Source organism: Bombina bombina, chromosome 2 (assembly GCF_027579735.1).
Source record: "Bombina bombina isolate aBomBom1 chromosome 2, aBomBom1.pri, whole genome shotgun sequence".
NCBI lineage: Eukaryota > Metazoa > Chordata > Amphibia > Anura > Bombinatoridae > Bombina > Bombina bombina.
The window spans coordinates 430,844,439-430,871,961 of record NC_069500.1 but is presented as its reverse complement, the minus strand read 5'-3'; the positions used below and the strand labels follow the sequence as shown (position 1 = coordinate 430,871,961).

The 27,523-nt window shown below is 39.3% G+C and overlaps 1 protein-coding gene across 1 annotated transcript in view; it reads right to left on the bottom strand.

Annotated features, from left to right (window-relative positions):
* Positions 1-2,474: 2,474 nt before the first annotated feature.
* RSPH14 (radial spoke head 14 homolog) overlaps positions 2,475-27,523 on the bottom strand; it is a 491,790-nt gene continuing 466,741 nt past the window's right edge. The window contains exons 5-6 of the mRNA XM_053701996.1: positions 8,535-8,671; positions 2,475-2,859 (exon numbers count right to left, since the gene is read on the bottom strand). Of these exons, the coding sequence (XP_053557971.1) occupies positions 2,621-2,859; positions 8,535-8,671 (376 nt within the window). The 3' untranslated portion in view covers positions 2,475-2,620. The remainder of the gene's footprint in view (positions 2,860-8,534; positions 8,672-27,523) is intronic.

Here is a 27,523-nt window from a genome sequence, read left to right as displayed (position 1 = left end):
AATTGTAGTAATTTTATTTTGATTTATTTCAATTATATTGCAGTTAGGGGGGTGTTAGGGTTAGACTTAGATTTTGGGGTTAATAAATTTAATATAGTTGCGGCGACGTTGGGGGCGGCAGATTAGGGGTTAATAAATGTAGGTAGGTGTTGGCAATGTTAGGGACGGCAGATTAGGGGTTAATAAAATTTAACTAATGTTTGCGAGGCGGGAGTGCGGCGGTTTAGGGGTTAATATATTTATTGAAGTGGCGGCGATGTCCGGTCGGCAGATTAGGGGTTAAAAAATGTATTTAAGTGTTTGCGATGTGGGGGGGGGGCCTCGGTTTTGGGGTTAATAGGTAGTTTATGGGTGTTAGTGTACTTTTTAGCACTTTAGATAAAAGTTTTATGTTATGGCGTTAGCCCATAAAACTCTTAACTACTGACTTTTAAATGCAGTATGAGTCTTGACAGGAGAGGGTCTACCGCTCACTTTTTCCAAGACTCGTAATACCGGCGTTAGGCAAATCCCATTAAAAAGATAGGATACGCAATTGACGTAAGTGGATTTGCGTTATGCTCGAGTTGCGGAAAAAAAGCGAGCGGTACACCTGTTCCGGACAGACTCATAATACCAGCAGGCGTTAAAAAGCAGCGTTGGGACCTCTCAACGCAAGACTCGTAATCTAGGCGAGTGTATTTTACAGTATAATACATACACATATCACACTGTATATACATGTACAATATAACCACAATGCCCCAGCTCATATAAGTTTCCTTTTATGTTTTTTTACTTCTTTTTTAACTATGGTGATCGCATTCATTACAAATACATAGGTGTTCCATGAGAGTAACCTGTATTTTAATGGAGAAACATTGCCGGACCTTTCTAATGTTGAAAATAATATCCGCCAGCTTAGGTGGACCTTTCATACATACCTGTCTCGCCCCCTTTCAGTGACGAGACTAGCAATTGTAAGAAATCTACTGAATGTACAGTAAAACATGGTTTGCATATCTATTATATGAACTTTTATTAAACAATTTTTTTTTTTTATATTTAGTGAATGTACAGCATATGTTGTGTAAAGATGCTTTGAATACATGCACGCTCCACACTACTGAGATCCATGTTCGCTGGCGATTTGGGCAGATTGTTGAGATTCCTATTGTTTCCCATGGAAGGCAGATAGACACTTTCTGGACAGAGAGGGTCGGGCCATTTTTTATAACATATCACCCTACGGATGGATTGTGAGACTGGACCCTAAATAACAACGGCTCCTTAAAGGCTCCTTTTTTTACATATTTTTCAGAAATTAATTAATGCATTGCAAAACATAAAATGCAAAATTTGTATTGTTTTGCAGTCCTGGGTAAAGGCCTTTTAAAAGCTTTTGGGTGTTGTTTATCTTATCTGCTTTAATGTGGCCAATTAGGGACAGATATAAATCGGCTCCTGGACCTATTAACCAATCACTGTGAGACTTTTAGAAGGAACAGGATTGTAAGATACCGCCACTGTAAGAAACTTGATCAGAGGCCCTGTCCCAGTGCAATTAACTCTAGCTGTAAAAGCTCTCACACACAAAATCATGTAAGTAAAATATATATGGGTGATGTGACAATAAAGCATTGATTCACTATTGATGATAACTGTCTAATGTATTTTAATGTAGCCAATCATATCAATTCTTGACATTCCTGACAATTTTATCATTACTTTTTTAAACACCTAGTAACTTAGTTGCAATCATGGACAGACATTCAGGTGATCAGATTTGAATTCTACAAGTTATACTATCCGTGTGTATCAGTCTTTATTTCTCTCTATGTGGTTATGTTTCTCTTTCCTTCTATGACTTTGTGTGCATCAAACTCTGAGCATTTATTTTACTCTGTGAATGTTTCTCTCAGTGTGTTCTACCCCATATTTATTTTAATCACCCACTGTTACTTGCCCAGTCATACACTCTCTCTCTCTGGCCACTGGCAGTGATCTATAGCAAGGGGGAGTGTCAATATCCTTACAAATAAAGCAAAAGAATTTTGAAAATGTACAGAATTTCTCTGTCTCTCTCCCTCATTCTTTCTAATCTACCACATCAGACTACCTACCCACCTGTAGAAAAGAAAAAAAGAGTTACTCCATCTGCCTTTTGCTTAAAAACACATTTTATTAAATTAAATAGCCTGTCACATCAGATAGCTTGCAAGGACGCAATATTGTAAAATTGATTTCCCCTTGATGTGTTTCCAATTACTGGCTATATGCTTAGGCCTAGATCATTTGGAAACTTCTCCCTAGCTAAAGAGAACCATCTCAATAGTGTGTAGGCATAACACAGCTTAACGTCTGCATTACAAATCACAATGATCAATGTTATATCCTCAATATGCACCATATCTTACTGCATCTCCCACTCATGCCCCAAGGCCTTATCTACTGAGGGACACTCGGCAAGTCTGTAATAATAGAGATGAAAAGTGTAGCTTGTCACAAGTCAGACAATTGCCTTTATTTCAGTTTTGTTCCAGATCATACACTCGTTGTCTGCATTGACATTAAAGTTGGTGCTTTTCACACTGGTTGCTGGAAATTAAATGAACAAAACTGATTGATGGGCTGTATTGGCTTATGGCTTCCACTGTATGACCCGCACAGCAATTGCAGCTGCTCTTCTCACTGCCTCGCTAGGGTCTTCCACATATCCCTGGATCTGATTCACATTCTGCAGCAGCACCTTACGGCCCTCAGGGGCTTCAGACAGAGTGGTCAGAGCTTTCAGACAGTTCAGACGCACTTTACTGCAGCCATCTCCCAACAGAGCCAGCAGTTTTGGAATAGCTCCACAACCAAGAGCAGCATATTTACCTAAAATAGAAAAAGATCCATTAAGCACAGGGGGCTAGATTACATGTGGAGCAGTAATTAGCGCATTCTTTATAGCGTTAATACCACTGATAGTAGACTTTTTACACAGGTATTACAAGATGAAAAAGTACAATATTATCACGCAAGTGAAACCCAAAGAGCTCTAACTGCTAGACTTCGGATATTGCAACCACATTAAAGGGACAGTCAAGTCCAAAAAAACCTTTCATGTTTCAAATAGGGCATGTATATTTACTTTTATCACCAATTTTGCTTTGTTCTCTTGGTATTCTTAGTTGAAAGCTAAACCTAGGAGGTTCATATGCTAATTTCTTAGACCTTGAAGGCCGCCTCTAATCTAAATGCATTTTGATAGTTTTTCACCACTAGATGGCATTAGTTCATGTGTTTCATATAGATAACATTGAGCTCATGCATGTGAATTTATTATGGAGACAGCTCTGATTGGCTAAAATGCAAGTCTGTCAAAAGAACTGAAATAAGGGGGCAGTCTGCTAAGGCTTAGATACAAGGTAATTAAAGAGGTAAAACGTGTATAATTATAACTGTGTTGGTTATGCAAAACTGGGGAATTGGTAATTAAGGGATTATCTATCTTTTAAAACAACAAAAATTCTGGTGTTGACTATCCCTTTAACTTCTCCCTGTAGACTTCAATGGAGCCGTGAAGTTAAAAAACTAACACCGTTCGCTCACTCGCTAACCCGACCATATTTAACCAAGTGCGCTATTGCCAATCACCTAGATTACGAGTTTTGCGTTACGGTTTTAATGCTGAAAAAATGGCAATTTCAGCGTAAAAACAGTAACGCAGCCATTATGAGTCGTGTCGGTATAGCTATACCGCAAGCATTTTAGCCTGTAACACAACGTCAATTCCGCACTCAAATTACGTTTTTGTGTGGTATTTCCATAGCGGGCTTTACATTCCGCGCTTCAGGTGTTATTTTTTTTCTAACACTCTCTCCCCATTGATGTCTATGGGGAAAGCGTGCACAAGCACATATTCTCAGCCCTTGGATTTTGTGCGGTAGGAAGCTTATCGCCACCATATCGCACGCACAAGGAGGCTTTTCAGAAACTCGAAATGGCAGCGCTATTGAGGGTGAAATATCGCAACTTTTGTTAAGTGACACATTTTTTGGAAATATCAGATTGCTTGTAGCGCCCCTTTCTTACTTTTTCTTTTTTCTAATTCAAATTTATTGTGAAGTCGTTTGTGAGAAGACTACACTAGTAAAGGAGGCTATGGCCTCTAGTTATGAAACTCTGGTGGACCTTGTCCGCCAGACCTCGCCAAATACGGCGAGCAATACGCTTGCCGTGTTCATCATTGCACCAGCAGCTCACAAGAGCTGCTGGTGCAACGCCGCCCCCTGCAGACTCGCGGCCAATAGGCCGCCAGCAGGAGGGTGTCAATCAACCCGATCGTACACAATCGGGTTGTATTGTTGCAATGTCTGTCCGCCTGCTCAGAGCAGGCGGACAGGTTATGGAGCAGCGGTCTTTGTGACCGCTGCTTCATAACTGCTGTTTCTGGCGAGTCTAATGACTCGCCAGAAACACGGGGCATCAAGCTCCATACGGAGCTTGATACATATGCCCCTATATCTGGAGTGAGTAGTGAGTGTATATATGTGTTTATATGTCTATATATGTATGTATATACGTATATACACATATAAATAAATACATCTAATAAATGTATTAACCCCTAAAGCTAAGTCTAACCCTAACACTAATACCCCCCTAAGTTAAATATAATTTTAATCTAACGAAATTAATTAACTCTTATTAAATAAATTATTCCTATTTAAAGCTAAATACTTACCTGTAAAATAAATCCTAATATAGCTACAATATAAATTATAATTATATTATAGCTATTTTAGGATTAATATTTATTTTACAGGTAACTTTGTATTTATTTTAACCAGGTACAATAGCTATTAAATAGCTAAAATAGTTAAAATAATTACAAATTTACCTGTAAAATAAATCCTAACCTAAGTTACAATTAAACCTAACACTACACCATCAATAAATAAATTAAATAAAATACCTACAATTATACCTAACACTACACTATCAATAAATAAATTAAATACAATTCCTACAAATAAATACAATGAAATAAACTAACTAAAGTACAAAAAATAAAAAAGAACTAAGTTACAAAAAATAAAAAATATTTACAAACATTAGAAAAATATTACAACAATTTTAAACTAATTACACCTACTCTAAGCCCCCTAATAAAATAACAAAGCCCCTCAAAATAAAAAAATGCCCTACCCTATTCTAAATTACTAAAGTTCAAAGCTCTTTTACCTTACCAGCCCTGAACAGGGCCCTTTGCGGGGCATGCCCCAAGAAGTTCAGCTCTTTTGCCTGTAAAAAAAAACATACAATACCCCCCCTCAACATTACAACCCACCACCCACATACCCCTAATCTAACCCAAACCCCCCTTAAATAAACCTAACACTAAGCCCCTGAAGATCTTCCTACCTTATCTTCACCATACCAGGTTCACCGATCGATCCAGAAGAGCTCCTCCGATGTCCTGATCCAAGCCCAAGTGGGGGGCTGAAGAGGTCCATGATCCGGCTGAAGTCATCATCCAAGCGGGAGCTGAAGAGGTCCATGATCCGGATGAAGTCTTCTATCAACGGCATCTTCAATCTTCTTTCTTCGGGAGCCATCATCTTCCATCCGACGCGGAACATCCTCTTCTCCCGACGCCTACTAGCCGAATGACGGTTCCTTTAAATGACGTCATCCAAGATGGCGTCCCTCGAATTCCGATTGGGTGATAGGATTCTATCAGCCAATCGGAATTAAGGTAGGAAAATTCTGATTGGCTGATGGAATCAGCCAATCAGAATCAAGTTCAATCCGATTGGCTGATTCAATCAGCCAATAAGATTGAGCTCGCATTCTATTGGCTGTTCTGATCAGCCAATAGAATGCGAGCTCAATCTGATTGGCTGATCGTATCAGCCAATCGGATTGAACTTGATTCTGATTGGCTGATTCCATCAGCCAATCAGAATTTTCCTACCTTAATTCCGATTGGCTGATAGAATCCTATCAGCCAATCGGAATTCGAGGGACACCATCTTGGATGACGTCATTTAAAGGAACCGTCATTCGGCTAGTAGGCGTCGGGAGAAGAGGATGTTCCGCATCGGATGGAAGATGATGGCTCCCGAAGAAAGAAGATTGAAGATGCCGTTGATAGAAGACTTCATCCGGATCATGGACCTCTTCAGCTCCCGCTTGGATGAAGACTTCAGCCGGATCATGGACCTCTTCAGCTCCCGCTTGGATGATGACTTCAGCCGGATCATGGACCTCTTCAGCCCCCCGCTTGGGCTTGGATCAGGACATCGGAGTAGCTCTTCTGGATCGATCGGTGAACCTGGTATGGTGAAGATAAGGTAGGAAGATCTTCAGGGGCTTAGTGTTAGGTTTATTTAAGGGGGGTTTGGGTTAGATTAGGGGTATGTGGGTGGTGGGTTGTAATGTTGGGGGGGGGTTATTGTATGTTTTTTTTTACAGGCAAAAGAGCTGAACTTCTTGGGGCATGCCCCGCAAAGGGCCCTGTTCAGGGCTGGTAAGGTAAAAGAGCTTTGAAATTTAGTAATTTAGAATAGGGTAGGGCATTTTTTTATTTTGGGGGGCTTTGTTATTTTATTAGGGGGCTTAGAGTAGGTGTAATTAGTTTAAAATTGTTGTAATATTTTTCTTATGTTTGTAAATATTTTTTTATTTTTTGTACTTTAGTTAATTTATTTCATTGTAGGTATTGTATTTAATTTATTTATTGATAGTGTAGTGTTGGGTTTAATTGTAACTTAGGTTAGGATTTATTTTACAGGTAATTTTGTAATTATTTTAACTAGGTAGCTATTAAATAGTTCTTAACTATTTAATAGCTATTGTACCTGGTTAAAATAAATACAAAGTTACCTGTAAAATAAATATAAATCCTAAAATAGCTATAATATAAATATAATTTATATTGTAGCTATATTAGGATTTATTTTACAGGTAAGTATTTAGCTTTAAATAGGAATAATTTATTTAATAAGAGTTAATTAATTTCGTTAGATTTAAATTATATTTAACTTAGGGGGGTGTTAGTGTTAGACTTAGCTTTAGGGGTTAATACATTTATTAGAATAGCGGTGAGCTCCGGTCGGCAGATTAGGGGTTAATGTTTGAAGTTAGGTGTCGGCGATGTTAGGGAGGTCAGATTAGGGGTTAATACTATTTATTATAGGGTTAGTGAGGCGGATTAGGGGTTAATAACTTTATTATAATAGCGGTCCGGTCCGGTCGGCAGATAAGGGGTTAATAAGTGTAGGCAGGTGGAGGCGACGTTCAGGGCGGCAGATTAGGGGTTAATAAATATAATATAGGGGTCGGCGGTGTTAGGGGCAGCAGATTAGGGGTACATAGCTATAATGTAGGTGGCGGCGCTTTGCGGTCGGCAGATTAGGGGTTAATTATTGTAGGTAGCTGGCGGCGACGTTGTGGGGGGCAGGTTAGGGGTTAATAAATATAATACAGGGGTCGGCGGTGTTAGGGGCAGCAGATTAGGGGTACATAAGTATAACGTAGGTGGCGGTCGGCAGATTAGGGGTTAAAAATTTTTAATCAAGTGGCGGCGATGTGGGGGGACCTCGGTTTAGGGGTACATAGGTAGTTTATGGGTGTTAGTGTACTTTAGAGCACAGTAGTTAAGAGCTTTATGAACCGGCGTTAGCCCAGAAAGCTCTTAACTACTGACTTTTTTCTGTGGCTGGAGTTTTGTCGTTAGATTTCTAACGCTCACTTCAGACACGACTCTAAATACCGGAGTTAGAAAGATCCCATTGAAAAGATAGGATACGCAAATGACGTAAGGGGATCTGCGGTATGGAAAAGTCGCGGCTGAAAAGTGAGCGTTAGACCCTTTTTTGACTGACTCCAAATACCGGCGGTAGCCTAAAACCAGCGTTAGGAGCCTCTAACGCTGGTTTTCACGGCTATCGCCAAACTTCAAATCTAGGCCTAAGTATCTTATGTCATTTAGGCAACATTTAAGTTTCATAATAAAGCTTATACATGTAACTAAACAAAGTTTTATATCATTTTTTAATACTTTTGTGACTTACAGGCAAAAAAATTGTAATTTTTGATAATTTTTTAAAAAAAATATTATTGAAAATGTTTGCATTTTAGAATATTTTTGGATTTCGGAATTCTTGATTTGGGTATATGTACCTGTATATGAGTGTATCTAAACTAGATATACAGTAAAAAAAAACAGGTGCTAGATGTTTTTCTGGGAGTGACCAACTTTATTACTAATCAAGGTCATTTATTGTTTTGATTGGTAGTTTAATAAAGTCATTGCAAATACGTTCTTTTTATTTTGCTTTGCATAACCCAAGTATATTTCACTTATGGTTATTGTTATATTTTCTTCTAATTATACCTTGGGGGCACATGCATAAGAGTTCAGTAACACTTCATTCAGAGTGTTGTTTTATAATTATCCAGACTGGTCTATTTCATGTGTTTTCTCTTACTATAATTTTACACATTATTTCTACTTCGTGGGAACCATTATCACAACATAAATAATGTGACATTTAGCTTACCTTGAGTGGTGACTGTGACGTTCATCAAAGCACCAGCGGCGTTAGCTCTAACCATTGTGTCACTGTCCTCTAACAAATGTACAAGCAAGGGGACCACATCTTCCTGACACACCTTGTCCTTCCCTGTCAGGGGCACACTGTGTGAGGGGACAATAATGACAAGTTATCATCTGCTTGAGTTATGTGAACTCCACTACATACAGGGAGTGCAGAATTATTAGGCAAATGAGTATTTTGACCACATCATCCTCTTTATGCATGTTGTCTTACTCCAAGCTGTATAGGCTCGAAAGCCTACAACCAATTAAGCATATTAGGTGATGTGCATCTCTGTAATGAGAAGGGGTGTGGTCTAATGACATCAACACCCTATATCAGGTGTGCATAATTATTAGGCAACTTCCTTTCCTTTGGCAAAATGGGTCAAAAGAAGGACTTGACAGGCTCAGAAAAGTAAAAAATAGTGAGATATCTTGCAGAGGGATGCAGCACTCTTAAAATTGCCAAGCTTCTGAAGCGTGATCATCGAACAATCAAGCGTTTCATTCAAAATAGTCAACAGGGTCGCAAGAAGCGTGTGGAAAAACCAAGGTGCAAAATAACTGCCCATGAACTGAGAAAAGTCAAGCGTGCAGCTGCCAAGATGCCACTTGCCACCAGTTTGGCCATATTTCAGAGCTGCAACATCACTGGAGTGCCCAAAAGCACAAGGTGTGCAATACTCAGAGATATGGCCAAGGTAAGAAAGGCTGAAAGACTACCACCACTGAACAAGACACACAAGCTGAAACGTCAAGACTGGGCCAAGAAATATCTCAAGACTGATTTTTATGGACTTTAAGGTTTTATGGACTGATGAAATGAGAGTGAGTCTTGATGGGCCAGATGGATGGGCCCGTGGCTGGATTGGTAAAGGGCCGAGAGCTCCAGTCCGACTCAGACGCCAGCAAGGTGGAGGTGGAGTACTGGTTTGGGCTGGTATCATCAAAGATGAGCTTGTGGGGCCTTTTCGAGTTGAGGATGGAGTCAAGCTCAACTCCCAGTCCTACTGCCAGTTTCTGGAAGACACCTTCTTCAAGCAGTGGTACAGGAAGAAGTCTGCATCCTTCAAGAAAAACATGATTTTCATGCAGGACAATGCTCCATCACACGCGTCCAAGTACTCCACAGCGTGGCTGGCAAGAAAGGGTATAAAAGAAGAAAATCTAATGACATGGCCTCCTTGTTCACCTGATCTGAACCCCATTGAGAACCTGTGGTCCATCATCAAATGTGAGATTTACAAGGAGGGAAGACAGTACACCTCTCTGAACAGTGTCTGGGAGGCTGTGGTTGCTGCTGCACGCAATGTTGATGGTGAACAGATCAAAACACTGACAGAATCCATGGATGGCAGGCTTTTGAGTGTCCATGCAAAGAAAGGTGGCTATATTGGTCACTGATTTGTTTTTGTTTTGTTTTTGAATGTCAGAAATGTATATTTGTGAATGTTGAGATGTTATATTGGTTTCACTGGTAAAAATATATAATTGAAATGGGTATATATTTGTTTTTTGTTAAGTTGCCTAATAATTATGCACAGTAATAGTCACCTGCACACACAGATATCCCCCTAAAATAGCTAAAACTAAAAACAAACTAAAAACTACTTCCAAAAATATTCAGCTTTGATATTAATGAGTTTTTTGGGTTCATTGAGAACATGGTTGTTGTTCAATAATAAAATTAATCCTCAAAAATACAACTTGCCTAATAATTCTGCACTCCCTGTACATTAGTTAGAACATTATCCTGCTACAATCTGCTGACATACAAGGGGAGGAGAGTTTAGGCAATGAGGTTATAAAACACACACACACACACACAGTATATGGACATACGCGTCAAGATTTAGGTCAAATACAATAAGTCTCTTTCCGACTCTCTTTCCGACTTTGTGTGCATCTCTTGCATGCAGTTAAGAAAAACCTGCCCTCTTTCTACTACTAATGTTCAGCTATATACTTACAGCCAATCATGAGAGCATACTGCTGCAGGCTTTGGAAACTAATTTACACTCATGCACAGTTCAAGTCAAGTGACTGGTTTTGAAAGCTAAAGAAACTCTTTAGACAACAAGCACTGCGTGATCTGTGACAGTGCTCAAGGTTATGCACCTTGATTATAATGGGAGAGAAAAGTGGACTGGAATTCATAAGACAAGTTTTAGTATTGCTTCTCATTGGGAAACAGTACTGTATTCTAAGAAATAAAAATAAAAAAGCAGAAATCATTCCAGACCAAGAAAGCAAAGGACTATTTGTAATAATAAATAAAGAAATAGAAAAAAAAATTTAATCAGCAAATATCTTTGAACCCTGGAGCAATTATTTAAGTGCAAAAAAGCCAAATTTGGTTTGTTTTCTTGGTATTGTTTGATGAAGGAGTCACAATACACTACTGGGGGCTGAACACATTAGCTGAGCCAATGACATGAGGCATATATGTGCAGCCACCAATCAGCAGCTACAGTGGATATAAAAATTCTACACACCCTTATGAAATTGCTGATTTTTTAAATGTAGACAGAAATAACAACAATGTAAATGTCAGACATTTTCCATCTGTAATGTGATCTTCCAACAAACAAAAATTCAGAGAGAAAAGCAAACAAGCTAATTATTAGGAACATTTTAAATAAATTTAAAAAAAAAACTACAAAACCCTGATTGCATAAATCTTCACACCTTGTCCAAGTAATACTTTGTGGAAGCACCTTTTGCATTTACTACAGCAGCAAGTCTTTGTGAATAAGTCTCTATTAACTTTGCACTTTTTTAATGTAATCTTGCCCTAAGATATTAATCATACAGATTAGATGATTATACAAACAGACTCCAAACAACAAAAGCCGCAATAATCATAATACAGACCTCAGAATTTAGCTTCTACATGACACAGCAGGCCACTCTTGGACCCTATAGCATAAGTAAGTAGACTATTATGAGTTGGCACCTTCCAAATACAAAGGGTGGGTCAAAAAAGAAAAAGGAAAGGCAGGCACTGTGACCTATATACTAGATAGCACCGTTTGAAGAACCTTCCTTCCAAAAGCTGCCGCCGTTGAGGCAAACACATCAAATAGAGAAATTGGGGGGTGTATACAGCGCCTAGATAGGCAAGAGGCGATATAGGTAACGTGATTAACGTAGATCAAAGTAGTAAGAACTCCTGAGTTAGTATAAATACATAAATGTAATTTATTACAAGAGTTAATAAAATAAAGTACAAATGTCAAATCCTACACATAAAACCAAATCATTAATGAAATCAAAGAATAAAAGCAATGAATAAAAGCATCAACATCAATGAATGGGAGCATCAACATCAACGAATGGGCGCATCAACAATACATCTAGTAATCACAAAAAACATTCAAAAAACAAAAGGAAGAGAAAAAAGTCAATTGTAGTGTGGATGGATTAAGGATCCACATTGGGGAGTTTATCCCGAAAATCTGTGTGAATCCAACTGAATAAACAATGTGAACAGTGTCAAATGTCAAATTCCTAAAGATATAAAGTGTCACAATAAATGATCCAAATGTGAAAAACAATGAATAATCCAAACGTGAACCAAAAAATTTAATAAAAACAGTAATATAATAATCAATATGTTTTCCCTTGTTGTGCACAACAAATAAAAAACAGAATTTATGTTTACCTGATAAATTTCTTTCTCCTACGTTGTGTCCGGTCCACGGCTTCATCCTTACTTGTGGGATATTCTCATTCCCTACAGGAAATGTCAAAGAGAGCACACAGCAAAGCTGTCCATATAGCCCCCCCTCTGGCTCCGCCCCCCGTCATTCAACCGACGGTTAGGAGAAAAAGGAGAAACCATAAGGTGCCGTGGTGACTGTAGTGTACAGAAAAATAAAATTTTTTTAAACCTGACTAAAAGCCAGGGCCGGCCGTGGACCGGACACACCGTAGGAGAAAGAAATTTATCAGGTAAACATAAATTCTGTTTTCTCCTACATTGGTGTGTCCGGTCCACGGCTTCATCCTTACTTGTGGGAACCAATACCAAAGCTTTAGGACACGGATGAAGGGAGGAAACAAGTCAGGTAACCTAAACGGAAGGCACCACAGCTTGCAAAACCTTTCTTCCAAAAATAGCCTCCGAAGTAGCATAAGTATCGAATTTGTAAAATTTGGCAAATGTATGCAGAGAAGACCAAGTCGCTGCCTTACAGATCTGTTCAACAGAAGCCTCATTCTTGAAGGCCCATGTGGAAGCCACAGCTCTAGTAGAGTGAGCTGTAATTCGTTCAGGAGGCTGCCGTCCGGCAGTCTCATAAGCTAATCGGATGATGCTTTTTAGCCAAAAGGAAAGAGAGGTAGCAGTAGCTTTCTGACCTCTCCTCTTACCAGAATAGACGACAAACAAGGAAGATGTCTGTCTGAAATCCTTTGTTGCTTCTAAATAGAATTTTAAAGCACGAACCACATCTAGGTTATGTAACAAACGTTCCTTCTTCGAAACTGGATTCGGACACAGAGAAGGAACAACTATTTCCTGGTTAATATTCCTGTTGGAAACCACCTTTGGGAGAAAACCAGGCTTGGTACGTAAAACTACCTTATCTGTATGGAATACCAGATAGGGTGAAGTACACTGCAAAGCAGACAATTCAGAAACTCTTCTAGCAGAAGAAATAGCAACCAAAAACAGAACTTTCCAAGATAGTAACTTAATATCTATGGAATGCAAAGGTTCAAACGGAACCCCTTGAAGAACTGAAAGAACTAAGTTTAGACTCCATGGAGGAGTCATAGGTCTGTAGACAGGCTTGATTCTAACTAACGCCTGTACAGATATCTGTCCTTTTAGAGAACTAGCTGACAAACCTTTATCCAAACCCTCTTGGAGAAAGGAAAGTATCCTAGGAATCCTAATTTTACTCCATGAGTAACCCTTGGATTCGCACCAGGGCCGGACTGGGAAATCAGACCGGCCCTGGAAATTTGTATAGACCGGCCCAGCCACGCCCCCTCAGACCTAGCCCCACCCACTCCAAGCTAGCCACGCCCCTTCAACTCATATATAAATAAAAATAGAAAATAAAAAAAATTGTGAGGTGATCTGAAGCAAAACTCCCACAAATCTATTGGTGGCAGTAACAGTAACACAGCCATAAAAATATTTTTTCTCATTAACCCTGTTTAAAATGTAACAAAGAAAAAAAATACTTTATTATTCCACACCCATCTATAAAGTGCCCAGAGCAGCTGCCTCACTGTTAATATTTATTGTCACTGCACAAACAAGATCCCATAAATGCACATGCCTAGAACCCATGTCTACCATTATGCCACCCCAATATGCATCATAGTTCATACATCCAGGTTTTTTTTCAGTTTTACCCACCTATCAATGCAATACAAGCAGTTTTCCAGCATTACTTACTCATGATCATCAATGCAGTGCAGAAGTTGACATCACACACACACATGGTAATAGTTCAGCAACATTTTGCTTCTGTTTCTATTCTAATTCCCTCAGACTACAAGCTATACAGGAAGTTCCGGCGCGCAGCAGCCAGTGAGGGAAGCGCAGATAACCTAAAACCCGCCTCCTCAGCAGCCAGCTCCGCTGCCGGAGGTTTCTGGGGATATACAGGGGGATTAGTTAGGCATGCTGGGTAGTGCAATTACCATCCGGGACCCCTTCCACAAACGGCTCTATGCAGGCTTTAAATTAACCTTAATCAAGGGGCAGCTGCTTTGGGCCCCACTCAGTGTGACGTAAGCCAGCCGGCCAACCCCCGCATTCCTCCCTGGCCGCCCTCATCCATTCCAGTGACAGACTGAGCTGTGAGTGACAGACAGAGAAAGACACTCACAGACTCAGTCTGATTGGAATGTATTACCGCAAATAAATGAATCACAAATATCGGCGTCACATAAAAATATTTACTAATTAATTGCTGCTCTCTACTGCAGCACCTGAACCCAGCCCAGCTGAGCTGCCAGCCGTCAGCCCACCGGGATTTTTCCCAGTATCCCGGCTGCCCAATCCGGCCCTGATTCGCACCAACAGATATATTTTTGCCATATCTTATGGTAAATTTTCCTGGTCACAGGTTTTCTGGCCTGAACCAGAGTATCTATAACAGATTCCGAAAACCCACGCTTAGATAGAATCAAGCGTTCAATTTCCAGTCAGTTGCAGAGAAACTAGATTTGGATGTTCGAATGGACCTTGAACTAGAAGGTCCTGTCTCAAAGGTAGCTTCCATGGTGGAGCCGACGACATATTCACCAGGTCTGCATACCAAGTCCTGCGTGGCCATGCAGGAGCTATTAGAATCACCGAAGCCTTCTCCTGTTTGATCCTGGCTACTAGCCTGGGAAGGAGAGGGAACAGTGGAAACACATAAGCTAGATTGAACGACCAAGGCGCCACTAATGCATCCACTAGTGTCGCCTTGGGATCCCTGGATCTGGACCCGTAGCGAGGAACCTTGGAGTTCTGACGAGACGCCATCAGATCCACATCTGGAGTGCCCCATAGTTGAATTAACTGGGCAAAGACCTTCGGGTGAAGTTCCCACTCCCCCGGATGGAAAGTCTGACGACTCAAATAATCCGCCTCCCAGTTGTCTACTCCTGGGATGTGAATTGCAGATAGATGGCAGGAGTGATCCTCCGCCCATTTGATGATCTTGGATACCTCTCTCTGAATCAGAAATTTCTCCCTCAGACAGACCCTCCCTCACTGCCAACTCAGATTGATGTGAGGGTATAACAGATAAATTATCGTCAGCGCCTACTTGCTCATCCTCTGTATTTAAAACTGAGCAATCACGCTTTCTGGGAAATGTTGGCAGTTTGGATAAAAAAGTGCTGCTAGAGAATTATCCATTACTGCTGTTAATTGCTGCATATTAACAAGCATTGGCGCGCTAGATGTACTAGGTATCGCCTGCGCGGGCAAAGCTGGTGTTGACACAGAAGGAGAGGATGATGAACTATCCCCACTACCTTCATTTAAAGAATCATCTTGGGCAACATTATGAAATGTGACAGTACTGTCCTTACTTTGTTTGGACGCCATGGCACAATTCGCACATACATTTAATGGGGGAACCACCTTGGCCTCCATACACACAGCACATAGGCTATCTGAAGTTACAGACATGTTAAACAGACTTAGGCAGGTTTTTAATGCAATAAAAACAATTTTAAACAAAACCGTTACTGTCTCTTTAAATAATAAAAAGGACACACTTTATTTCTGAATGATCGAAAAAACATCAAGGAAATATCCGATCTTTATGAAATTTATACCCCAGTGTCTTAATGCTTTAAAAGTATTGCACACCAAATTTCAAGTCTCTTAACCCTTAAATGACCAAACCTGAGGTAATAATCCCAATTGACCGGTTAAAACACACTACAGTCCCTGCCACAGACTTTGCTGCGGCTTTCACCTTCCTTAGGGCTTATTAACAACAGAAATAAGCCTCTCCGAGTCCTTTTCTAAGCTACTGGACCTCCTCACGTGAAGCTGTATGCACTGTCTTAGAGAAGTAACTGCGCAACTGAGGCGCGAAAATGAGGCCTCCTCCCTCTGCATTCCAGAGTTAAGGGGCCTTTCTGACAAGATTAGGCGTCTAACCAACTGCCAGGCGCAAATAAACGTCCCCAAAAGTGTTTCAAAGTTTATCAAACACTCCAAATGTCAAGTAAATATGATAAAAATCAATCGATTTAGCCCACAATAGTGTCAACCAGCATAGAGCCCAAAATATAAGCCTTAATTCTGTAACTGAGTCTAAGAAAATGGCTTACCTATCCCCTAAGGGAAAACTGACAGTCTTCTAGCAGTACTGTATCTTGTTAGAAAAGTGACTGATCATACCTGAAGCAGATAAGCCTGTAAACTGTTCCCCCCAACTGAAGTTCTCTGGTTTCAACAGTCCTGCGTGGGAACAGCAATGGATTTTAGTTACTGGTGCTAAAATCATACTCCTCTTTTAACAGAAATCTTCATCACTTTCTGTTGTAGAGTAAATAGTACAAACCGGCACTATTTTAAAATAACAAACTCTTGATAGAAGAAATAAAACTACAACTAACACCACATACTCTTTACCATCCCCGTGGAGATGCTACTTGTTCAGAGCGGCAAAGAGAATGACTGGGGGGCGGAGCCAGAGGGGGGGCTATATGGACAGCTTTGCTGTGTGCTCTCTTTGCCATTTCCTGTAGGGAATGAGAATATCCCACAAGTAAGGATGAAGCCGTGGACCGGACACACCAATGTAGGAGAAATGTGAAAAAAGTGAATTAAAAATAAATTTGAAAAGACGTAAAGAAATAATCCTCCAATGTGGTCCTTAGGTGGTCCGTCTCCTTGGTAGAATAAAAATAAAAAATAAAAATAAAATCCAAAGTGTCCAAAAAGACCGCTGCTTCATAACTTGTGTTTCTGGCGAGCCTGAAGGAGCTTGATAAATAGGCCCCATACGGAGCTTGATAAATAGGCCCCATAATATGGGAAAATGTAAAGTTCTACATTTTGGAAGTAAAAATAAGAAGGCAATGTATTGTTTAAATGGGACTAGACTTAGTCAAACAGTGGAGGAAAGGGATTTCGGAGTACTTATAGACAACAAGCTAAAGATGGGCACACAATGCAGGGCAGCGGCTTCTAAGGCTAATAAGATATGTATTAAAAGAGACATTGATGCAAGGGAGGAAAGCATAATTCTGTCACTATATAAATCCCTGGTAAGACCTCACCTTAAGTATGGAGTGCAGTTCTGGGGACCAATCTCAAAAAAGGACATAGCAGAATGGAGAATTAAAGCTATGAGGAGAGGTTAGCCAAACTGGGTCAGTTTCTCTAGAAAAAAGGGGCTTGAGAGGTGACATGATTACTTTATATAAATATATTCAAGGCTTATATACAGAGATGGCAGAAGCTCTGTTTATTCCAAGAAAATTGTTTGTGACAAGAGGTCACAATATAAGGCTGGAGGAAAGGAGATTTAGGGGTCGATTTATCAAAGGCTTTGCAAGCCTTTCGACCTACTATGGCTGCAGGTTCTCACAAGAGAACCTGCACGCCATATTTTACAAGCAGTGGTCATCAGACCGCTGCTTCCCTAATCTTTCGCCACCTCTAAAGTGGCGAAATTCAATCTCTGCGGTCTAGTCCGACCGGGGAGATTGAAAGCTCCTGCACGCGCGTGATTGGCTGTGTGCGGGCAAGGGGCGGGATTGCACACAAGCGCAAAATAGTGCTCATGTGCAATGCTGAATTCCGCCAAAGCAAGCTATGGCAGACAGGGGCGCGTATGTTTGCCCCTGTCCACCTCAGCTGGATAAATTGCCCCCTAAATCTCCAGCAACTGAAATGTTTTTTTACTGTAAGAGCAATAAAATTGTTGAACTCATTACCAAAGGAGGTAGTGAATGCCAATACCTTAGATACATTTAAAAATAGTTTGGATACATGTCTGGCTAGAAACAGAATTCAGGGATATAATTGCTTGTGCTAAATGGGTCACCTTTGAATGGGATTAATTTAAGATCAACTGGAGCTTTTTTGTAAGTATGTTAGATTTGTACAGGTTGAACTCGATGGACTTCTGTCTTTTTTCAACCTCATCTACTATGTTACTATGTAAAAAGTTGAAAAAGCTCAAGTAACAGAAGTGTCAGTTTGACCCTTACGTTTACTTGAAAGCAAAAAAACAAGTTTAAAGACTTATAAAAGTCCTTAGAAGCCTGTAAATAAAATTTCAGGGCCCTAACCAATTCCAGATTGTGAAACAATCTCCCCTTAAAAGATTTTGCATTAGGGCATAAAGATAGAACCCCAATTACCTGGTTAATATTCCCAGGATGAAACCTTAGATAATAAAACCAGACAAGGATCAAACACCAGAAGAAACACCATATACAGAGAACAAGTCAGATACTCTCCTAGCTGAGGAAACAACTAACGAACCAAAACCCTAAAAGCGAGTAACTGAATAACTAATGCAAGGATTTTAGAACCAAAGACAACTCCATGGATGAGATATAGGGGCCCATTTATCAAGCTCCGTACGGAGCGTGACGCCCCATGTTTCTGGCGAGCCTGCAGGCTCACCAGAAACACCAGTTATGAAGCAGCGGTCTAAAGACTGCTGCTCTATAACCTTATCTGCCTGCTCTGATGAGGAGGACAGGAATCGCCGGAATTCAACCTGATCGAGTACGATCGGGTTGATTGACACCCCCTGCTGGCGGATGATTGGCCGCGAGTCTGCAGGGGGCGGCGTGGCACCAGCAGCTCACAAGAGCTGCTGGTGCAATGCTGAATACAGAGAGCGTATTCCTGTCCGCATTCAGCCATTTCTTTCGGACCTGATCCGCACTGTCGGATCAGGTCCGACAGGCATATGATAAATAGGCCTCGAAGGCTTAATAACAGTTCTGCAGTAAAAAGAAATGCCAAGATACAGCGCTACACTACCCCCAGATGAGGGTTGAGTTGCTAAAGATGGTGTCCACGACTAGGAATGTATATACATAAAGGTTAATATATAATATTGTATTACACAAAAAATATATATAAAACCATGTGATAAAAGTGCTTGAACAGTAAAAGAGTTAAGAATATATAAAAATACTTAAAATATAGAATGCAAATTTAAAATGTATTAAACAATCATTTTATTAACATAAACTAAAAGTTCAAAATAGGTTCAACAATCTAATGGATTGCCCCATACACTGTCCAAGAAGTGATGTCCTATGTCACATACAAATAATAAAGTCCCATACCAAAATGTCCAGATCAAATGTTCAAAATAGTGTCCAAAAAATAGTAAAATGTCCAAAGTAGGTGTAAAAAAGTGGAAAATAAAATAAAAATATAGATTATGAAAAAATAAAAATATAAAAATAATCTTAAAAATGTATAAAGAATGAAAAAATATATGAGTTGTGATCAGCAACCCATATGGGAGGTATAAAATAATGTGATAGTGAATTGGTATCGTGAGGTGTACACCTAAAAAGTGTGTATAAAAATGTGTTATAAAAAAGGGTGTGATAAAAAATGTGTCATAAAAAATGTGTCCTAAAAAAATAGATCCTAATACTGGTGGGATAAATAACTCCAAAGAAATTGTGTATAATTCCAAGTATATCCAAAATGTGAATGTGTAAAGTGCTGGGTTGATGTTCCTCTTCTTAGAAGGTTTATCAAATGTATTGGGATATCCTCCTGTACCTAAAAGAGTGTACAGAAAATAGACATAGTGCTATCAAATGTATTGGGATATCCTCCTGTACCTAAAAGAGTGTACAGAAAATAGACATAGTGCTATTGGGATATCCTCCTGTACCTAAAAGAGTGTACAGAAAATAGACATAGTGCTATTGGGATATCCTCCTGTACCTAAAAGAGTGTACAGAAAATAGACATAGTGCTATTGGGATATCCTCCTGTACCTAAAAGAGTGTACAGAAAATAGATTGGGATATCCTCCTGTACCTAAAAGAGTGTACAGAAAATAACAGTTCTGCCTCTAACCAGGGCCTGAATAAATGCCTGGATATCTGTAAAACAAGCAATTTTTCTCTGTGATAAAAAAGAAAGTGCCTAAAATGTAACTCATTAGACAAAGAACTAAACGTTCAATCTCCAAGCAGTACAACTGAGAGACTGAGGATCCTGAAAAAAACAAGGAACTGATAGTGAGTCTATCAAGTCCACTTGAGGATTTCTCGACCACTACCCATATCTGGGAAGTTTGTGGAACAGACGACAAACCATAAGGTCCATCTCCATGAAACTGCAGCAATCTACCAACTGATCGAAATTGTCTGATTGAGGAACCAGTCCTCCAAGTGAAAATCTAAGATAATCCACTTCACAGTCAATGACCCTGGATTGTGAATTGCTGAGATGATATATTGTTAACTACTGATCAATTAAGGATGCTAAAAACATCTTTATCGCAAGAACACTGCAAAAGCCGCCCTGATGAGTGATTTTGGTCACAATTGTGATTTTGCCTGACTGAAAATGAAGGAAAAGAACTGACCTGAAGTGTTCCAAAGAAACCATATCTGATTCTGCCACCATAAAAACCTACTACATTCATGCACTAAGCCACAGAAACCAAAGATAGAAACTGAAAAGTCCCACCAGCAGACTGAGCTTTTGAACTTACATTGCATGGATATTGAGTCTCTGATCACTCTCAGACAAGACACCCTTGTAAGAAGGAGTCAAGGAACTTCCATGACTGTGAAGAAAATCAGAATATCTTCTCTGAATGAACAGTCACTAAAGGTAAAGAAGGAACTTGGACCAAAATACTTTCCAAGTAGGAATCAAAAGCTATAGCTTGAGCTCTGACGACTGACCGCAGAATCTGCAGATCTTCAGAGTAAAGCCACACCCGGGCCCAGGATTAAACCTGGGATTCCTGGAGCAGCCTTTTTTCTTCTCCATGAGCCCCTGTTCAGAAAAACAAAACAAAAAAAATGGAGATGTTCTCTGAGACTAAAGATGTGTAAAGTATGCTGTAAATCTGTAGTTGTCATGAACTGACCTTAGAGAACTAAAAGAAGAATAGATCTAACAAAACGCCACCTTGAAAAAAAGGTAACCTTCAATAGTCTGATGTTTTAAGATCCAGAATGAGTCTGAATGCTCCCTCCTTCTCCGGAACGCTAAAAGATTGTGAAAGAATACAACAGGCCCAATCACTTCCATGTCATTCCAATCATAAATATACTTAAGGAATGTTGAACTATTTCTAAAAAAGATATGTACGATATAAAATCATACAATAGGGTGCGCTATATTAATATACAAAGTATGTGCAAATAAATGTATGTGAAGTGGATGGTGCAATTAGTATAAAAATCGCTCAAAATGTGTATAGGATGTCCTATTGCAAGAGTATACCTAAGGAACTATATAGTTCTGGAAAAATAGATAAGTGACTTTACATAAATAATGGTGTATATTTCACAAAAACTTCATCCCCTAAAAAAATGTATACATATAAATCAAGTGATACAGTGTTATTTATATTGAAAATAGATAGAATATAATAAAATATTATATTATTAGAAAATATATGAAAAACAATACAAACGATTTCACATATAATGCAGAGTCATTGATAGATAGATGCAATTGTTGAAATCAATAATTCTGGAAGGCTGCTCCACTCCAAACCGGTGGTAAGTCGGTAGAACTGAAAAAATAGAAAGCAAAAAGAGAGAGCGCCTGATGGTGTAATATCGTCAAGATCAAGAATGGTACAGGTATAAAAAATCTCTGCCAAATGGATACTCACAAAGAGCTTGGCACTCGCAAGTAGTGCATATAGGCGGGCTGACCTTTATACAGCAGTCAGTACACTGAATCTATGGTGGTCGTATCAGAAATCTGTAGTAATAGAAAAAGAAACACAAAAGACCAATAGTGCAATATCGTCTGAAACCGAAATGGGCACAGCAAAGGGCACGGGGTCAGCAAGATGTATACTCACAATGGAGTTGGCACTCCCAAGTAGTGCATTAAGGCAGGCTGACCTTCATACAGCAGTCAGCGCGCTGAAAGTTAATAGCTGTAGTTGGTGGCTGTAGCTGTTATCGGTTTAAGCTTGTCCTCTGCTCACCGGCGTGTGTGCTGAATACTCAGCTATAGCTAGGCTGTTAGCTGTAGAAAGTAGATCCTCAAGGTATGCCGTGAACACACCCAGAGATGCACCTGAGGCTCGTCACAGGCCTCAGAAAACAAGGTGCATACAAAATGGTAAGCCACTAAAGATGAGTGACTAAAAAGTATTTTTTAAAGGAAACAAATTAAAAAAGGAAGTCAGCGGACAAAATGTTAAGTAAAAATAATAAAAAGGGTTTTATTTAAGAGCTATAACAACGCGTTTCTCGGCCGATATAAGCTCACTGGCCGTTTCATCAGGTAAGTATATAGGTATAGCGGGAAAACCACATTTAAAAATACATAGGAAGGTCATGATTGGTTAGTGCATCCACCAATAAATGACCAAACATTTTGTTACATTTAAAATACAATATTTCGCTGACATCCTAACAAAATACTTTCGTTACATATAATCAGAAAAAGGAAAATAGTGTATACATGGAAACAATGTGAAAAAATATATATATGTGATTAAAAACCACGGAGGAAACATTTTGTTCTTTAGCAGGATGATAAGCATCTCGTTATTATCCTGTCTTTGACAACCATTTGTCCCTACAATTTTTTGACAATATTTTGACCATTTTTAAGACAGGATAATAACGAGATGCTTATCATCCTGCTAAAGAACAAAATGTTTCCTCCGTGGTTTTTAATCACATATATATATTTTTTCACATTGTTTCCATGTATACACTATTTTCCTTTTTCTGATTATATGTAACGAAAGTATTTTGTTAGGATGTCAGCGAAATATTGTATTTTAAATGTAACAAAATGTTTGGTCATTTATTGGTGGATGCACTAACCAATCATGACCTTCCTATGTATTTTTAAATGTGGTTTTCCCGCTATACCTATATACTTACCTGATGAAACGGCCAGTGAGCTTATATCGGCCGAGAAACGCGTTGTTATAGCTCTTAAATAAAACCCTTTTTATTATTTTTACTTAACATTTTGTCCGCTGACTTCCTTTTTTAATTTGTTTCCTTTAAAAAATACTTTTTAGTCACTCATCTTTAGTGGCTTACCATTTTGTATGCACCTTGTTTTCTGAGGCCTGTGATGAGCCTCAGGTGCATCTCTGGGTGTGTTCACGGCATACCTTGAGGATCTACTTTCTACAGCTAACAGCCTAGCTATAGCTGAGTATTCAGCACACACGCCGGTGAGCAGAGGACAAGCTTAAACCGATAACAGCTACAGCCACCAACTACAGCTATTAACTTTCAGCGCGCTGACTGCTGTATGAAGGTCAGCCTGCCTTAATGCACTACTTGGGAGTGCCAACTCCATTGTGAGTATACATCTTGCTGACCCCGTGCCCTTTGCTGTGCCCATTTCGGTTTCAGACGATATTGCACTATTGGTCTTTTGTGTTTCTTTTTCTATTACTACAGATTTCTGATACGACCACCATAGATTCAGTGTACTGACTGCTGTATAAAGGTCAGCCCGCCTATATGCACTACTTGCGAGTGCCAAGCTCTTTGTGAGTATCCATTTGGCAGAGATTTTTTATACCTGTACCATTCTTGATCTTGACGATATTACACCATCAGGCGCTCTCTCTTTTTGCTTTCTATTTCTAAAAAAGGCTGAACATGCCCCCTACCAGAAAAGAAGTCCTTGTTCTGCTTGGAATTATTCCAATCTTGATTATGCTTTCAGGTATACTTTGTAGCATTGGTCTTCTAAAAGGAAGATAGTCTCTAGTTGCTGGAAAGATAAGAGAGCGAAAACATTTAATAGATATATTCCAAGAACACTATTAAAATCCTGGGGTAAAAAAGAAACTGCTTTACCACCTGTAACAGTGGCAAAGATAGTAACTAGGATTGTCCAAACAAAATCTTATTCTTAAAGGGTAAGGAAAGACTTATTAAATTTAAAACTAAATCTGCAGGCTCTGATTAAATCCTGGGATAAAAAGAAAAAAACTACCTTACCACCTGTAAGAGTGGCAATGATAGTAACCAGGCCTGTTCAAACAAAATAGGGTAAGGAAAGCATTATTAATTTGGAACAAAATCTGCAGGCTCTGATTAAATCCTAGAGTTCATTTAGAAGGAACAGCAAGAATTTAACATGAGTAATTTTGCTTATCGCATTCCACGATACGGAATTAGGCAGCCTCAAGTAAAGTAATCTTTCCTGAATATCCTCTAAGGATGATTTCCCTTAACTTTAACTCAGATAAGTAATCGCACCAGAGAGAAGATATTTCAGCAACACAAGCAATCCCCACGTCTGATTGCAAAAAACAACAACCTTGAAGGACTTCCAGAGGTAGTTTGCAAACCTTCTATCCTGATGACCTCTAAAAGAAGTGCTGTCCTCAAGAAGAAGCATGGTTCTTGTCGCTTTAAAGTAGAGGTTTTTTGTTTGTTTGTTTTTTTATTGAAGATAAAATACAGCTGTATTACAGCCTTATCTCTAACCGATTTAGATCCTGAACTCTTAAAGTTGATAAAACTTCCTTAGTTAGAAACTTAGGTGTTTAAGATGAAAAAATGAAAAGATGCCGCCTTAGATTCCTAATCTGAATCGGAGGACAATCTGCAAAACATACTCAACCTTTCCGAAACCTGGAAGTGGCTGGACAGCCGTATGAGCTGTAGGAAACTCACCTCTAGCAGAGGAACAAGAGGAGATACATTTTCACTTACGCCTACTCAAAGGTTGCCTAGTACACCAGAACCTGTAGGAAACCTAGGTGTGCCCCCCCCCCTTCTATAGTATACACTAGCTGAGAGCAAACTGGACCTACAATAGTAAAAGTAACCATTTGTGGTGGTAATAAAAGTTTAAAACATTCCGACAGCTAAAGCTTGGCCGAAATTGGGTCATGCAAAGGACAATGATCCCAAGCGCACCAGTTATTGTTGCTAAATGTAGTTCTACAAGCAAATTACTGTACATAATAGCCCTTTCCAGTCATACACCTTTTCATATACCATATACCTTTTTTATAAAAATAAAATAATAATATTTATATGAATATTTTTTTTATCACATAGTGTATATATGAGTGTAACACTTTATTTTAATGTACTTATTTTGTGCTTGGTGCAATTTTTTTTACTCCTTACACTTCATTCTAGGGAGTAGCTTTATCAAGCAGTGGATGCTGCAATCTACCCCAGAAGTTTCCGGCTCACTGGAAACCTAAGTTAAGAAGCAGGGGTCACCACCTCTGAAGTGGCGGACAGCAATTATCCTGATCAGATATGATCGGGATGATTGACACCCCCTGCGGCTGTGAATGTGCAGGGGGCGGCATTGCACAAGCATTTCACCAGAAATGCTTGTGCAATGCTGACGGCATTTAGCAATGTCGGGCGGACATGATTCGCCACAGAGAATCATGTCTGCCCGTCGCTTGATAATTTTGCCCCTAGGTCTTCACTCAAGTGCCCCCATTTGTTTTTAAAATTTAAAACGCGCGCAAGTTAGCGAAGTTTTGATATTACTTATCGCAGCCCGCACTAATTTTAGCGCACCACTTGTAATCTAGCCCAATGTGGGTTATTTACATACTAATATTATATTATCATTAGATATTTTTTTTATGGCATATGAAGTGTAATGCATCACATGACAGAGGCAAACAATTGGCATCTGTGGCTCACCCTCAGAATATGTTCTATCTGATACTCTCAGGTATAAAACTGTCCTAGGGGAACTAAGTACTATCAGAGATTAAAAAGGTGAGGCTAAAGTAAGGTTAGGCAAGAAAATGTCTCAGTAATTAGCCACTTATAAATATATAGGTATACATGTAACTAACTGATTGAAGTATAGAAGTATCTAAATATCACATAGAGCTTAAAGCATAATCAACCAAAATATGTTATTTTCATTTTAAGAATATACCATAAATGTTACAATTCCTTACAAGTGCCAATTAAGCACCAGGTTTGTGGAAACAAAATGCTAATCAGAAATAGTGAACTCTAAAACTAGAAACAAGTTAGGAAAAATCAAATGGCAAGTGTAGATCGTCTCTGGCCTGTATTTGTCCCAGACATGATTAATTAAATAGTTACCCCACTCCAGCTGCAGTGAGATGACCCACTGAGCTTTAAATAGAAGATTTGACAGAAATCAGGCAAAGCACAGATATCCAAGGCTGCTTAGTCACTGGGGAAAGCAGGCACACTGGTCTACATGGTAGAAAATGTCAAGATAGTCACTTCCATGTCTCCAGTTGGTAAAATCATTGAGTGGCTTTGCTCTGCAGCAGCTACTATCTGGTATAGACTCTGTTATAGCAGTATCAGATTAGCTGCTGCTTCTGAAGCTAGCACTGGAGGGGGCCTTACGCAAGGTCCTCACATTTAATATTGTTTTATATATATATACACACACACACATTTACATACACACACACACTTGCTTACATACACACACTGTATTTATATGTATATAATCAAAAAAGCTAAGAGCCTTAGTAAAATTTTAGGAGATCTTACTCCCTGGCTCTCAGGATGTGTAAGGGTCTGTAATGTAAACATCTGATATCATTATCTTGCTAATGTTTGTTTGTGCACTCACTCTGCAATAAAACACAGTGACAATGTGATTTAAAAGTAAAATGATGGTCACAATGCGTCTCACAGTCATTTTCTTTTAACATTAACACATACAGTATACCAAGTAACTGTGAAGCAAGTAATACTGGCAGATTAAGCAGGAGGGATGAGGGCACAGTTACATTGAAAGCAAAAAAGGTCACCTTGTACTTTGGGATGAAACTGGTAAGGTTGTATCCGCAACAAATGCATTATCTTGCACAGGTCAGCATTCTGCAGAGAATCTGGCCTGCTGGCCATAAATTGATAGACATAGACAGACACCAAAATAGATAAACAGACTGCACATACTATTGGTGTATACAATAAAGTGATTGGGCTTATCCTACGTCAAGATGTTTCACAAATACCTTTAATTTCAAGGACTATTTTCCTTTGTATGTACACGTGTATTTCCCTTGTAAACCTCATCCTAGCTATTTCTGGAAGAACTAAAAGGAATTCCAAACAGAGAGAAATCTGGAAGGACATGACTCTTCTTTGCTTAATGAGCAATTGTGTTCTTTGATGAAACACTTACGGCTAGATTACGAGTTTTGCGTTAGAGGCTATGCGGTGCTAATGAGCAGTTTATGCTCACCGTTCACTTACAGACAGCGCTGGTATTACAGGTTTTTACAAACCAGACAAGAAGTGAGCGTTGAGCAAAATTTTGCTCAT